General features: G+C 39.0%; 1 protein-coding gene and 1 long non-coding RNA gene across 5 annotated transcripts in view; both read left to right on the forward strand.

The window, feature by feature from the left end:
* Window positions 1-11,184: 11,184 nt before the first annotated feature.
* On the forward strand, window positions 11,185-12,140 carry LOC138027778 (uncharacterized). Its single transcript, XR_011127509.1, has 2 exons — window positions 11,185-11,465; window positions 11,569-12,140. It is a non-coding gene; the product is annotated as an uncharacterized lncRNA (long non-coding RNA).
* Window positions 12,141-12,787: 647 nt separating this feature from the next.
* LOC138027771 (uncharacterized) overlaps window positions 12,788-15,000 on the forward strand; it is a 54,444-nt gene continuing 52,231 nt past the window's right edge. For 3 of the 4 annotated variants that reach the window (XR_011127508.1, XM_068875377.1, XM_068875378.1), the window contains exons 1-2: window positions 12,788-13,155; window positions 13,248-13,318. Coding sequence is in view for 3 of the 4 variants with exons in the window: in XM_068875377.1 (XP_068731478.1) it covers window positions 13,064-13,155; window positions 13,248-13,318 (163 nt within the window). In the remaining variant the exon portion in view is untranslated. The remainder of the gene's footprint in view (window positions 13,156-13,247; window positions 13,319-15,000) is intronic. The other variant, XM_068875379.1, reaches the window with a different exon arrangement.

Consider the following 15,000-nt stretch of genomic DNA (forward strand, 5'->3'; position numbering starts at 1 on the left):
CTGCACGAAAACTGGTGGGAATTATTTCTTCTAATAGCAAATATGTTGTTTGTCTCAATAAAATTTTTGGCTCTGAAAGGCTTTCGTGAGATTTTTCTCTCTTTGTGGATTGATGGTGTTGGAAATGATTTGAACTTAACTAATTTGCATATGTGGGTTGATATTTGAAATGTTACATCACTTCATTTCACACAATCAGTATATTCCGAAAAGTAAATCCGTGTAAATTCCCCCGGGCGTCTTGTTCTAAATTTAAATGATTGTAAAATCACTACCGTTCGCGGCCTGCAACTTCCATCTAAGCCTCTTCCATCAATTGCATGCCTCATCCACTCCAAGAATGAGCTAGAAAAAAATTGTGCTCCTTTGCATCAATCAGTTTCCTAAGTTTTACTTTTTAAAGTCCCTCATGCTTTAAGTCCATAAATGGACTTCAGTCCATAATGGCGGCTGGACGCATCAATAGCTTTGTATGCTGATGATAGCAAGATGTGTAGAGTAATAAACTGTGATGATGATCAGATGCTTTTCCAAAACGATTTAGATAAACTTTACCACTAAGATAGTCGAATATTTAACTTCGTAATTTAGTTTCTTTTGTCTAGGTCGGAATATAACAAAGTTAGATTTCTTGATGTTTAAAGATAGCTTATTGGCGGTTAACCAGTCATAGACGTTAGAAAGTTCAGCATTAACTATGGTTTCAAGTGACTTACGATTTCTGTCAGCATATAGCATATGAGTGTCATCAGCAAATAGATAGAACTTCAGTTGGTCAGCACTATTAGATATATCATTTATATAAATTTAAAAAAGCAGAGGTCCCAGTACCGACCCCTGAGAGACTCCTGACAAAATTGTTTCCTTGTTAGAAGTATTTTTAGCACCAATTTGTGTTGTTTACTGACGACCCAGTAAATATGAACAAAACAAGTCATTTATTATTCCTCGCACTCCATAATGATGCAATTTACTTAGTAATATTCGGCCGTGATCTACCGTGTCAAAGGCCTTTCGAAGGTCTATAAAAATCCTACATGAGTACAATTCTCCACCTCTTACTCGTCTCTCAATTTAATCGAATGTTGACCCGAAAGTCTCGCTTCCGCGGAGCTTCCGCGAGCTATGAAAGGGACACTGCTGAAACACGGTTTCAACTGCAACAACATCTTCGAGATGCAAAAAGATTGCTCACTTGAAAACGTCCCCGGCCATCCCTTACTAGTCAATATAATCTTGATGCCTTGCTCGGACCAGCCTAGCCATTCTCAAGAACAATCTACAAAGCGTGTTGCCCTGGAAGATTTTTTTTTTGTATGTTTTATTTTTTTCAGCATGCTGTTTGCTTTTTTACAAGACTTTACAAGTTATGAACACACACACACCTACATATACATAAAAGTACAACATACGTCGACTGACCCCTATGTTTTCCAGATCAAAATAACAGAAATAGTATAAAACAGTATCTCCGTGCATAAGTTATAAGTCCAAATTGCCCCATTTCGCTGTATAAAGCGATAACATGTTTTTGACTTTGCAATAACTAATTCAAGATTTTGAATCTTCCTTAATCTAGTCATAAAAACTTTAAATATAGGAAACGTCTGTCTGCAACGACAAAAATACAAATATTGTTTAGCAATTAGTAATGCATGATTGACCAATAACTCGTCTTTACAATTTGGCATTCCCAGCATAATTTCTTTGTCGTTGAGATTGTTTATATTTACATTTAAAGAGCGCAGCCACTTGATAACTTCTGCCCAAAATTCTTCAGTATAATTGCAATGGATTAAGATATGTTTGAGGGATTCGTTCTCCATTTCACAGAAAGAACACACCGGAGAAGACGCAACACCGATTTGATACAAAAAGGCATTTGTCGCTAGATATTTACTGGGTTGCCGTATGGCAATCCCAGTCTAAAAGTGGCTGGCTTTTGCTCGGTGTTATTATTATTTTTTTCTTCCGTGTCGGTAAAAGTCTTGCCTGTCACTCCCCTGGTAAGTGGTATCTTTGTGCATAAAGCCTTCTGCGGGTATTTTCTTAGGATCGAGAGGGTAGTGGAGCTGCGTAGATTTCTCTGGTGTACACAGTACAATCATCAACTTAGCCTGCAATGGCGTTTTAGTGGATCCTTAAACAAAATATACCCTTATGGAGCTCAATAATGGAAAGTCAGTTGGATAAACTAGGCAGGCGGTGAAAACCAACACCTGGAATCTCAAAAGCGACGAGTAATGGACTTCGACAACAATCTGTCGCCCGTCGAGCAGAAATCAAAGTGAGCTGCATTTCTAAAATAATATTTACCAAGTGTTCTGTTATGTAGAACACTGAAACCAAATGGAAAATTTTCTGGTAACTTATGGGTTCAACAAAGACAGAGAACGAATCGAACACCTTAAGTGGATTTGTGATAAACTCTGCACAGTCTTCAGGTAAAAAAAAATTGGAAATGTGACAGCCAAGCCAGAATTATTTGAAAGAAAGCTTGTCGTCTATTTTGTGCTTCATTATTCAAGGAAAAGGTTCTTCATGGAAACGGTTTGATCCTGAAATTTTAGTTTGTTGTAATATTGCGCATATTTGACACAATTGAGTTTTTTCTTTTCACGCACGTAATGAAATAGGAAGGGTTTTTGCCTCTAATAGCAAATATGTTGTTTGTTTCAAAAAATTGTTCGCTGGAAAAGGTGGCCTTTATGAATTCATCATGTTTTATGATATGTGAGCTGGATAGTTTTTATGGCAATAGTAAAGCATTTTCTTGTTATTCAAGGAAAATGTTCTTCAGGAAAGGGTTTGAACCTGAAGTACATGGTACACAGTTTTTATGGCAATAGTAAAGCATTTTGGTGTCAAAATGAGGTTAGCGTTTTTCTGTTGTGCTAACGTGATTAAATATAAATATACATTCTGCCTCGTGAGTTTGTTATTCTCGTTAACCAGCAATGGAAAGTCATTGGAAAGTCATTCCAAATTTGTTGTTTGTTTTTGTTTTTTTTAAATATTATTATTATTATTTTTAATATTTTATCTATTTATATGTATTAATTTTACTCGGATACACTAGCTCTCTCGAGCTACTTTAAATCTGAGTTTAAATAAAGTTGTATGTATGTATGTATGTATGTATGTCCATATGGAATTACCTGGTGATAAATAACCTCGTCTTGGAGAGTAAATTTTTGACTTTGCAGAAACAATGGTGGGCGATTGTGATCTTTGTTTTGAATTCGCTCATTTATTGTCAAACTTTATAACACTTGACAGAAAAAGAAACTTACTAAAACCCGGTGTCTTGCCATCGCTTGACACAGATGCTTCACTGTTTGGCAAGTAAACATGCCGCGGTAACTTAATCATGGCGCCCGCTGAATTCCGGCGATTTCACTTTCGATTTGCGATTTATTTGTGCAGCCAAAACGTACAATAACAAAATTGAACGTAGCAAAAATCTCCCAAAATCTTTGTCGCTGATCGTAACTGTTTATATTCTATATTCACGGTTCAAAATTAATGTTGTTTTCATGTTGTAAATATGTTATTCTCGAGCGACCGTCCTGGAAACGTCCTTCTGCTCTTTCTAAAAACTGTGTATCAATATTTATTTACTTTTGCATCAACATTTGTTTCTGCATAAAGCAAGCTAACAAAATCTGTACCTTGCTGAATTTGCATTTGTTAACGTTAATAGTATTTTCGGTCCCATTCTTCTGTTTTACGAAGGGGTATATGTCAGATGCTCAGAGGGCACGCTTAAACTTGTGATGAAAAGAAGTTTATCAACATGTCAGCCCAGAAGCCAATGTTTCTCACTTCCCATTTATTTTCTTCAATCTTTCTGGGTTCAGTACTTTCTTAGTAACCACATGTCTTCTCAGGCTATTTACCCAAGGCTTCTACCATGGCACTTTGACTGCAATGATAGACAAAACAATATTGTGCACTGTTAGACCTACATATTACGCAAGGACAGATCTGTTTCGTCGTACGAAGGTGTGAGAACCTGTGAGCCAAAGGGCCTCTGCTGGTATGACTTCTGGGTGACCCCTTACATGGTCTTAATGACCCCCCAACTTGAAAAAATTGTCTGGAACGGTGCACGTACCACAGGCAACCCAGTGTACCCTCACGGAGGGTCTAGTTGTTTTTAAAACAGTTTGAATTGAGTTCAGGTATCTTTGTGTCCGAAGTGACACGATGGGGCAATCTATAAATTTCTGGCCAATCAAGGGTATCATTTAAAAAGGAGCTCCTGTATTTCTCTTGAGCGGAGGGTATGGTGATAACTCTATTTCTGAGTTCTTTATAAATAATTTTTGACACCGCTTTATTGATCGAAGTATTTTGCCATGATCGTCAGAGTCATTTAAACTATCCACCATCAACTCGCCTAAACATGCCAAAAAGCTTTATAAAATTCTACGGTTAGTCCATCATTTCCTTGGAAGGCTCTCTTGCCTTCCTCCCTCGCGCGCTTTAGGCGTGGCCATAATTTTCTTCTCCGCTCCTGTATTTTCCTTGGGTAGTCAGCATACAACTTAACATCGATCTCATCTTTCAATTCCAATGCTCGTTTAAATACCTTCTCTCGATCGGGAAAACGGAGGAAGCGGGCAATAATCGGTCGAGGAGAATCTGGCTTCTTTGCTCCGATTTGATGCACGCATTGAAACTCAATGTCGCGGGCATTTTCCACTTCAAGCTCCCGTTCCATAAAACGATAAATAAGTTCCTTAGCGTTCTCTTCCGCTGTGTCGGTAGACTCAGGGATGTTAAAAAAACGCAGATTCTCGCGTCGGGTGTAGACATATTGATAGAGGATGCGACTATTTAGGAATTTCATTGCCGCTTCATTTTCGTTCACTCTTGACTTTAATTGCTCTATCTCGCTATTTAAAATTAAAGAGTTAAACTTCTGTCCATAGTCACGACGGCCTTCTCGAAATCATCAGTTTTGGTGCTGAGAGCAGCAACTTCTCCTTTAATACCGTTTACGGAGGATTCCAGCTTGTTGAATCGTTGTAGGACTCCTTCGACCATGCTCTCTAAACTGGTCAATTTTTGTAAAGCCAGTTGTAGCTTCGCGCCAAAATCTTCCGCCATGTGAAGCGCAATTGTGACTTCGTCGTCAGCTTCAAACGAAGGCTCGCAAAATCTCTTTTCTTTCGGTGTCAGAGCTCCACTTTCTGAACTACTACTACTTCCTCTAGTTTTCCGCTTTGAAATACTAAAAAATTCTGCCATGCAAGATATAGTTACACCAAAAATAACAAGTAAAGCGGGAGCGGTTTCGCTTGCGTCTTCACTCGGCCATGGCAGACCCAGACCCCCGCCTTAGAAGATTTGAGATGTGTACATATCGAGGGAAATATAAACAGCTCATTGGCAACGATCGGGGCTGCTCTGAAGATCAGAGCCGTACCCGGTTGGAAGACTTGCAAAGGCATCCTTTCCTTTAAAAAGTGCTTCTATGCTATGAAGACAAGGAATCTTAAAACTATCAGAGACGCTCTTCAATGCACTTTTAGAATCTGCCTTATTTACTACCGTTTTGAAAATTTAGCTCCAAAGAAATATGAGCCACGCAAATTTTGGTCCGAAACACGATTACTAACGGTAAATTCGGATAGTGGGCGTCTGTACACAGCCTACTTCCATTCTTCCCTGGAGCGCATAACATTTTATTTAAAGTTCAAGTAATGTTTTGTTAGTGTAGAAGAAAAGTGAAGCAAATTAGCTGCAATCGTCTTTACTAAGGTTAAAAAGCTCATTAACATGCTTTGGGACACTTTTCAGCAAAAACGCAAACAAAAACAATTAAATAAAAAAATTGGGGTCAGGTACATGGACCCGGTCTAAAAGGGGGTTCCTTTCCCCCTGATGAATTTATTTGCAATTGTAAACATTAAGAGATGTTCACCGGTACATTATCCGCGTTATTGTAAATGAGCAACTGGCTGCAGTAACATTGACTTGTTTTGTTCCGTACTTGGCAAATTAAAAAATTTATCACTATACTTCTGCGCCATATGGTATTCCAAGTAAACTTTTAAGGAAGCGTCTTGTTAAACCAACATTGGAATGGGGGGGAGGGGGTAAAGTGGAAAGAATTTAATCTTTATCACACAGACAAATTAGCGCGTCACACTTTGAGATCTTGGACAAAACTCTTGGGAAACATTCTAGCTTAAGAATCATTTGACGTGAACTTACAAAGTATATTGGTCCTTCCCCCCTCCCCCCAAACCAATGTTGACAATGTGATGCAAAATATTCTGTACAAGCCTTTGCCCGGTTTTTAAACCAACATTGGAATTGGGGGAGGGGGGAAAGTGGGAAGCATTTAATCTTTATCACACAGACAAATTAGCGCGTCACATTTTCCCAACGAGTTTTGTCCAAGATTGTAGCTTTCACTGCTTGTTCTCTCTTTTATAAACGTGTAACCACTGCTTGCCTCGACTAGCTTTTGCTAACTGCGAGCAGTGTAGATTCACCATGTATCATATAATGAAATTCTACAATAAACAATATCTAGCCCTCACAGAACGACTCACTGCTTTTATCATCTGGAAGGCAAATTTAAGGAATTACGGACATCTCGGAGATTAAAATAAGTTCAGAATTTCCAGTTTTGTGTAGAATACTGAATATGTTTATTTCAACGTTTGGTAAAACTGCCTTTTATTTATTCTTTATTCGATTTTCCTTTATCACGTGATTAGCCTTTGATTACAGCATATAATTTTATTTTGGTAGTTTTCTGTTTATTGTATGTTGAAGATACAATCCTGGACAAAATTGTGGAGACACTTTCTATTTATCTCTCCATATGCAAACAAATTTCTTTCACTGACATAAATCTTCCATTTACGAACCCCCCTTTCCCCCCCCCCCAAAAAAAAGAATGTTGTTTGACACCTCGGTTATTTTGCGCTTGTCATAAACAACTTTGCTTTGGATGGGGCGGGGGGAAGGGGGGGATCTTTTAGGGCTTTTCTTGCACGTATTGCCTGACAGACTCAACTTGAGGAATGTCTCAGCTACTTTTGTCCAAGATCATAGTTCGAACTACATAAGAAGACGGAAGAATACACAACAACACTCAGTCACACTGCTTAGGGAATTCATGTTCGTAAACTTGTATTTCGAGTCTCAAATCGAAGAGTGTAATTTTTTTATTGCTACAGTAAGTTCCAAGAAGTTCCAAAATAAGCTGTGCGTTTTGAAATATCTGCCTTTGTTCTATGACACCGTGGGTTGACTTGGCTTACGAATATAACACTAACTTGTCGCCTACAAAGACATCCATATGCTTTTCAGTGCCTTTCCATACTTTCCGCGATAAAATCTCAAATTACTTGAAAAAAAGCGAAGAAAACAGTGGAGAATCAAGAAATCACACAGTCCTTCCATAAAAAGTTCTTGTTTTGACCCGAAAGGCTCGTTTTCATGCCTACTTCTCTAGTTTGATTGGCCACTACACTACACCGTGTAAAGTCAAAATAGATACGTTTCATTTCTGAGGAATGGAAACAAAACTAAGTAGTGTTTCGTTTGCGGACTGAGCAGCTCTGAGAATTATGAGAAATATGCTGCATTCCAGCTCGATCCCCTGGCCTGCTTCTTCCATTGTAGCAGTTACCAGGAGTCCCTATTAGCTGAAGCGGAAAATACCATAATACTCTTTGTTTGTCCACCCAAATTTTGAATAAGCATTGTTTTTGTTTTCTCCTGGGACCATTGTAAGTCCGAAGGGAAACAGGAAACAATGCTTAAGCAAAATTTGGATGGGCAAACAAAGCATATTAAGACATCTTTGGCTTCGCCAATTGGATTTCAAGGCATTTTTCTTGTTATTTTGAATTGGCCCAGCCAGCATTACTCCTGGGAAATCCAGTTTCCGTGCCTTCAATACCACTCAACTCCGTGACCTCTGTTTGTTTGTGTATCGTGTACCACAGGCACCCATTTCACGCTTACGGAACGTCTAGTTCCGAAGGAAATTTGTAGCAATCGGATCACAATCGGCAGAACTCATTCGTATTCTATTGTTACCCTCCACACGATGTCTTTTGGCTTCGCTTCCATATATGGAATGCGGGAGCCGCAAAAAGGTAAACACGAGCTTCCCACAAAAGTGGTCAAGCTGTAAACAAGAGCTTTTGTGACTGAAAGACCTTCGAGCGGCGATTAACGTTAGGCTGTTCACAAAAATCAGGGGCACCCAACGAGAATGTAGTTCAAAACCACTTAAACATAGCATTGTTAAACGTATTTTAGTATTTAAACGGTAGATATAGGCATATTCTTAACCCCTAAAAATTTTTCATCTGTTCGGATTTCCTAGCTGAAAGTCTTGTGATCCGAAAATTATAGGGATCAAAATTAACCTTTTCGAAAATTTCAGCAAGAAAAAAGGGTCCCGAAAATTCTAGGTGACCTTTTTAGGGTAAAAATCCGTTTAAAATGGGCAATTATACCATTTTTCAGATGTTCGAAAATCCTAGGAGAGGCAGGCAAGCAAGAAATTTTACAACAAATGTTCCGAAAAATCTAGATCTCAAATCGCCTTCCGAACAGATATTTTCCGAAAATTGACGTTGGGTGCCCCTGAAAAATAAAAGATTTCGTTAGTAGCTCAAGTTGCTCCTACAAAACATCTACCACACACTACGTTTGCTTGATAAAAGGTCTGTGTTATTTTACCGTGGATAAAATGATACGTTAAGATTTGTGTTTCCACAGTAACAAAAAGCTGTGTGCATTCAGTTAAAAATATAACCACGACAAATTGTTGAAGTTTAAATAAGTCAAAACTCTCTACTCGCAGTACAAACTTGCGACTTAGGAATTACTTAGTTTAACATTTAAAAAGAAAACGAAAATCAAATTAACCTTCTCACCGCCATAAATGCCATTGACATTTATAGATTTTACTCTGTCTAACGCCAGACGATTTTACTCGTCAATGGCGGAGCCCTCGGCAGTGAAAGGGTTAAAAAAAAAAACAAAATAAAACACCTGCACCCATTCGATATTCATCCTACAGTTTGATTTGAGGTCGATACGTGACATAAACATGACACCGACTGATCGATCGCCGAACATGTTTGTTTCCTATGGATAAACGTTTCACTTGCTTTCTTGCACGACAAACCTTCTTTTCTTCGCAAACTATTGAGCATTCTGTGTTATCACTCAACTCGACCGCTTACTTGAGCTTTTAAAAGTAAGTTTGAATCAGGGACCTTCACACGTGCATAAGTGAAATTCGAACGACGCAAGTTTATTTTCTCTCCCTGTTGATTATTTGGTCACCAACCATTCGTCCACTGTATAAAGTGACGTGTTTTTGGATGTCATCGGTGATATGGTTATCGAGAGGTCTGTAGAATGTAGTGTCATTAAGTTGTCGAAGGCATTCGTTAATGTACCAGTTTTTGTCCCTAATGACGGTAGCTGATCCTTTGTCTGCTGACTTAAATGTCTTAATGATAATGTCGTCACGTCTTTTAAGTGTTGTCATAGCTTGCCGTTCGAGGTCGGTCAAGTTGTCACGTATAATACGGGTTGTAATGTTTGTCTTTTTCTACTGCGTCAAGAAAGGTATCAAGAGCCGGTTCTCTGTAAGGAGGTGGAGTCCTAGTGCTTTTGGTACGAAATGGATTACGGTCAGGTTTTGCGGAAAAGTCGTGGAAGTATTCGAGGAGTCGCATGCGACTGCTGAAGTCATTTAAGTCGGCTCTCACTTCGGTCCAGTTTATGAAACGTGGAGTGGGACAAAAAGATAATAAACTTTTGGCCTTTAATTCATGTCAAATTCCATGTTTAGTACATAAAATATCTTGCCGAGAATATGCGTGCCGAATAATAACAAGTCCTAATTGCGGCCCCCTTCCCGAACAAACATTTGGAAAAGATCCCAGATTTTGGGCCGGAGCTACGTGACCAGCCATAACCAGGGTCTCTTTGGCAGAGAAGACAGATCCTGGAAACGAGGTTGATGGGTTGGTTGAGATATCACACGAAAATCATAAGGCTTGCTTCCCGGGGAAATAATACCACATACTAGGGCCGTAGCAGGCCCGGAAAAATTGAAGGGGCACAGAGATTTTAACAAACTTGTATTTTGAAATTTGGGGATTTGGGGTTCGGAGGACACATTGGCCGGGCGTAGCCCCGTTCTTTGAAACTGGGGGCATGGGTTTTAACCCCCCCCCCCCCCCCCCCCATTCCAATGAAAATATTTGAAAACGAAACACCAGAAAGTGCGTTTTAAGCATTTTGGTTCTTTAAATTTCAAGTAAATGATTTCTTGGCTGATTTCGTCTATCTCCAAGCAGAGGTAACTGGGAACCAACTGTTTCAATATACTCAACAGCAGCTTAATCCTGGCCGCTCTCAGAACTCCTCTCTGGCATTTCTGCAGCGCAAGACTTTTCTGCTATCTCATCCTCAACGTTCGCCTTACTATCCTGGGGCCTTACCCAGGATAACACCAAGGATAACAGCGATTTCTGCTTGAATTTTCGGAATTATGAGAGGTCATTTTCACGTTCCAAAGACGAATCCAGTGATGAAGAGAGTGAGTCGCCTGGATATCAAGACGATTAATTTGACATGATGATGAAACCTTTATTTAAATGTCATAAAGGGATTCTAGTACATTACAGGACTAATTGGGGACACATTCATATTCTTTTACATTCCTCGTTTGCCTTAAGTTCTTAGCTTTTTTTTTCTGTAGTTTTGTATCACCGAATGAAAGAAATAAAAATATGAACTGGGGAAATGGTACTGTAATTAAAGTTTATTAGGAATGATTCTATCCGGAATTATTGACATCTTTCTTCTGGAAGAAGAAATTCTATTTTCAACATTTTATACTTGTGTGTTTTTACTTCTTGGGGAAAAAAAGCCCTGCATTCGTATACATTCCTGTTTTTTTTTTCAAGAATAGCACGCTCTGGCAACATAAAAAGTGAATCAGGTTACACAATAATATCAAAGTTTTGAACGAACTTTTTACCCGCCTTCTAACGCATGGGTTACCTGTGGCTTGGTCTTTCAGCTCCCCACCCCATTATCGTCGGGATATTTTTGTAACTACGCTGCTGCACGTTTCGGTTCTGCGGGTCGAGTTCGTTTACAATTGCGTTACGCAAAGAAGTAACGCACCATCAAAATGCTACGAGACGTCAAACGCGTAACGAGCAGTCGGGAATAACATTGCCATTAATAAGTCACTTTCATTGAGAAATTATCATCTTTAGACTACCGAAACGTTTTGAGAATTTAGCTGTCTTTGAGAAAAATGTTAAAATAATTTCATACCGAATTTTTAAGTGATAGGCAAGCAGTTTTCAAACATATTTCCTCCTGTTGATTGCTTTCCGAGTGAATAGAATATTTGTCTCATTTCGTCCCACCGCGACATCCGGCCTGCCATGGTAAGACCTACTCTACAGTTACTTATATTGTTTAGTAGCACTAGATTTCGTTTAGAGGTTAGACTTAAAAGCATGCTAAATAAGTTGTTGTATTTTAAATCAGGATCAGGACCGTGCTGATCCCACCCCAAGAACACAACGTGATTCACCAATTCAGTCGGAGGTTGGTAAGCGGCCAAAGAACTTACGTGGAAAGCGTTTCCCTGGAGGAAAAGATGCGCGCAAAGTAGCAGTAACTCACATAGCGAACGATCCAAGACGCAACTGCTGTACTGTGAATGAAGCTGGGATGGTGACGCAGTTTGAAGTTGTCGATGGAGCTAAGGTCGATTTGGAGGATACCAATAATGGCACAACATTTTATTACACAGATAAATTACCTTTGAACAAATAATTCACCGTGTCTCCGTGTAAATCAGCTCCAGACATACGGTTGTTTGAGACGCTAACATATTTTGGAAGGCTTGGTTTGTCGCTTTTAGTCCTACCAGTGATGTTAAAACATTGAAATGTGCTAATTGTACCTTAGTAGAATTACGTGTTCAGCGATATGTCAAGAAACCAGTTTATTCATCAAGCTATATATGTTGTTAGAGGTGTTTGTAATTACTACTGTATGTGTATCGATTTTGAAAGTTTGTTTTTGTGCGACTAAGTAAACGAGATGTTTCGTAATTGCTTCTGTACTTTTGCCTTTTATTAAAAGAATCATTCGTTGTGGCTTCGCCCGACCGACCATTGCAGAGCAACAGTCGTGTCAAAATACAGATTTAAGTCGCCCACATGTCTCCGTCCTCAAAATTATAACTCTAGGGAGTTCTGGGCCATTGGGAGCCAATTTTTAATTTGCTTTGTTTTTTCGAGATGCGGACCCCATCTCAGCCGAGTGAAAGCGGAAGCACGCACTCTCCCCTCCTTCTCTCGCCGGTTCTCCTTTTCCCTTCCCCTTCGAACGCCTGCTACGCAGGCTACCGAGTGAATACGTTCCCATGATGTTTGAAATTTTGTCATGGAGTTGCAGTCGAAATGTTATGTGGTCCCTTTACTTCTTCGTTATTTTTCGCGAAGAAACTACAATTGTGTCACGAAAGTACCATGGTAGGCGCTGTCATATTCAGAGTGAAATAAACCGGGCAGCGATACCAACGCATTTGTGTCTGCTTTTCCTGCGAGTAATAATAATTAAGGCTCATTCAAGACATGTATAAAATTCTCGGTTTGTGTTTTGCTGGATAGACCCTTTTTTCTGCTAGGTAATTATTCAATGGTTACTTAATCCGCTTTCCAACACATCCGTTGTGTTATTCACTTTGTGACTTAGCAGTTAATAAATTCCGTTAAGATTGGATTGACTTGTCTTCGGTCGTTTTATATTGTGGTCGGTTCGTCGAATTGTAAATCGCCTTCAATGACTGTAATATTCAGTGTATCGGTAACTTAGAAAAGCCTCTTTGGGCTTTCTGAAGGTAGAATACTCCGATGATCTTGTGATTAGCTATGTCTCGGGTTGCTGAGCCCGTCCGGCCATGATGATGAATATTCAATTCACATTATAACGTTTTTCTTTTATTGTATGATAATTGAATAATTCAACCGAAATGCAACAACAGTCCTGGAAAAGCTTCGAAGAAAACATTATCAGAACACAAGGAAAAAGCAACTCCCCGAAGAAAGACATGTTCCCAAAGAGGTAAGTAACGAAATCAAGCGCCTCAACTCGCATCATTCAGAATCACATGATATTAGTGCGAAGTCACTTTACATCACTTTTTGGTACTACAGAATGAGCTGCTTTGTGAGTTGTGCGAAGACGCCTACAGACGACGAGTCTCCGATGCCAGAAAACGAGGATGGTAAGTTTTTTTTAGCAGAACAGTACAGACATCTTTAATGTACAGTGTTTACGACACATTAATTTCGTAACGTTCGCTAAATACCACTTTTGATATGAACTGAATCGAAATGACGTGTTACGGATTTGCTGTTGGATTCGTAATATTTTACGTGGTATAAAAAGCTTTTGGGAATTCCAGTTTGCTTGCAAATCAAAAGATGTCGTTTTGTACTACCTCGAGCCAACCTCGATTGAACCAACCTCGATTGAATTTAAACAGAGTTAACTGAATAGAGTGTAATGTGAAGTGCTAGCACTTGGTAGCAGTAAGCTTCAGCAATAAACATAAGGAAAATTATATCGAGAACGCATGGAGTAAGCGCAGAAAAGACTGCGGGTTCGAGCCTATATTAAACCCACGGCTAGTTCAGAGCACAAATCCGGGCGAATTTCATAAACTGTAGCTGCGTTACCACTCTAATGATGAACTCACTGTCCCACTTCGTCGCACTTCTTAGAAATATAAAGTAGTGAAGATAAGATCAGTACTGTATGTATTTATTATAAATTTATTGTTTAAGTACGGTTGAAACAAGTCATTGAATGTCGATGTAAACGGTAGAAAAACGAAAGCAAAAATCTCCACAGATAAAAGTGTACTTACTACCACGATAACTGAAGGTTCTTATTGTGTTAGTATGAATGTCATGGCGTTGTTTCAATTCAAGTAGCATCTTGCTGATCTTGTACAAAGCGACCTGCTTGAGCACATGCAACGAGAAACTAACCGTCATTGGTATCAGATCGATATCATACGACCCATGCAATTAATCCAAACCAGTCCCGTGTATACAAATTGTAAATATGTGTTTATCAAATATATGATCCACCATCACTATAATTTCGTTACGACAGGTTATAAATACTCCTAGTCGCTTCATGCTACGGAAACCGGAGATTAGCGCCGGCCTGATGAGCCTTCTAGGCTCGTAAGCAGTGACTTTACCTTACCTTTAATGTATTGCCATTGGAATGCTTGAAGTTCTGCTATATGCAGACAAGCTTCAAAGATATATTGATATTTGAAGCTTTTGAGAGAAATAGATATCGGAAGCTTGTGAGAGAAATAGGTAACCATTCCATTCTATCAGACAAATTGAATTTTTATGATATACGAAGTTTTTCTTTGTCTTGGTTCCAAGATTATCTGAACTCTAGGTGTCAATTTGTTGAAATAGCCAGCTGTAGATCTTCCCTCCAAACTATTAAATGTGGATTCCTATAGGCATTTGTGCCGGGGCCACTCCTTTTTCTCATATACATTAATGATATCTTTGCATCTTTTACCCTATTTTCCTTCATCCTCTTTGCTGAGGGCACCACCCTCTTTCTTCAGCATAATAAAATATCTGCACTATTTAGTATTGTTAATCGTGAACTTTCCCTTGTTGCTACATGGTTCAAAGCTAACAAGTGAACGTTACATTCTGATAAAACTAGATTTATTTTATTTCACCCTTCTAGAAAGAAGATCAATTCAAACAATCTCACCATTTGTAATGATAATAGTACCATACAAAGAGTGATTAAGAGTTGAACATACTAAGTTTCTTGGGCTCATCATCCATCAAAATCTCTTATGGAAACCTCACATAAAGGTACTTTTGTCTAAAATCGCTTAATCTATTGGCATCATAAAAT

The sequence above is a fragment of the Montipora capricornis genome, chromosome 12 (genome assembly GCF_036669925.1).
Source record: "Montipora capricornis isolate CH-2021 chromosome 12, ASM3666992v2, whole genome shotgun sequence".
Taxonomy (NCBI): Eukaryota; Metazoa; Cnidaria; class Anthozoa; order Scleractinia; family Acroporidae; genus Montipora; species Montipora capricornis.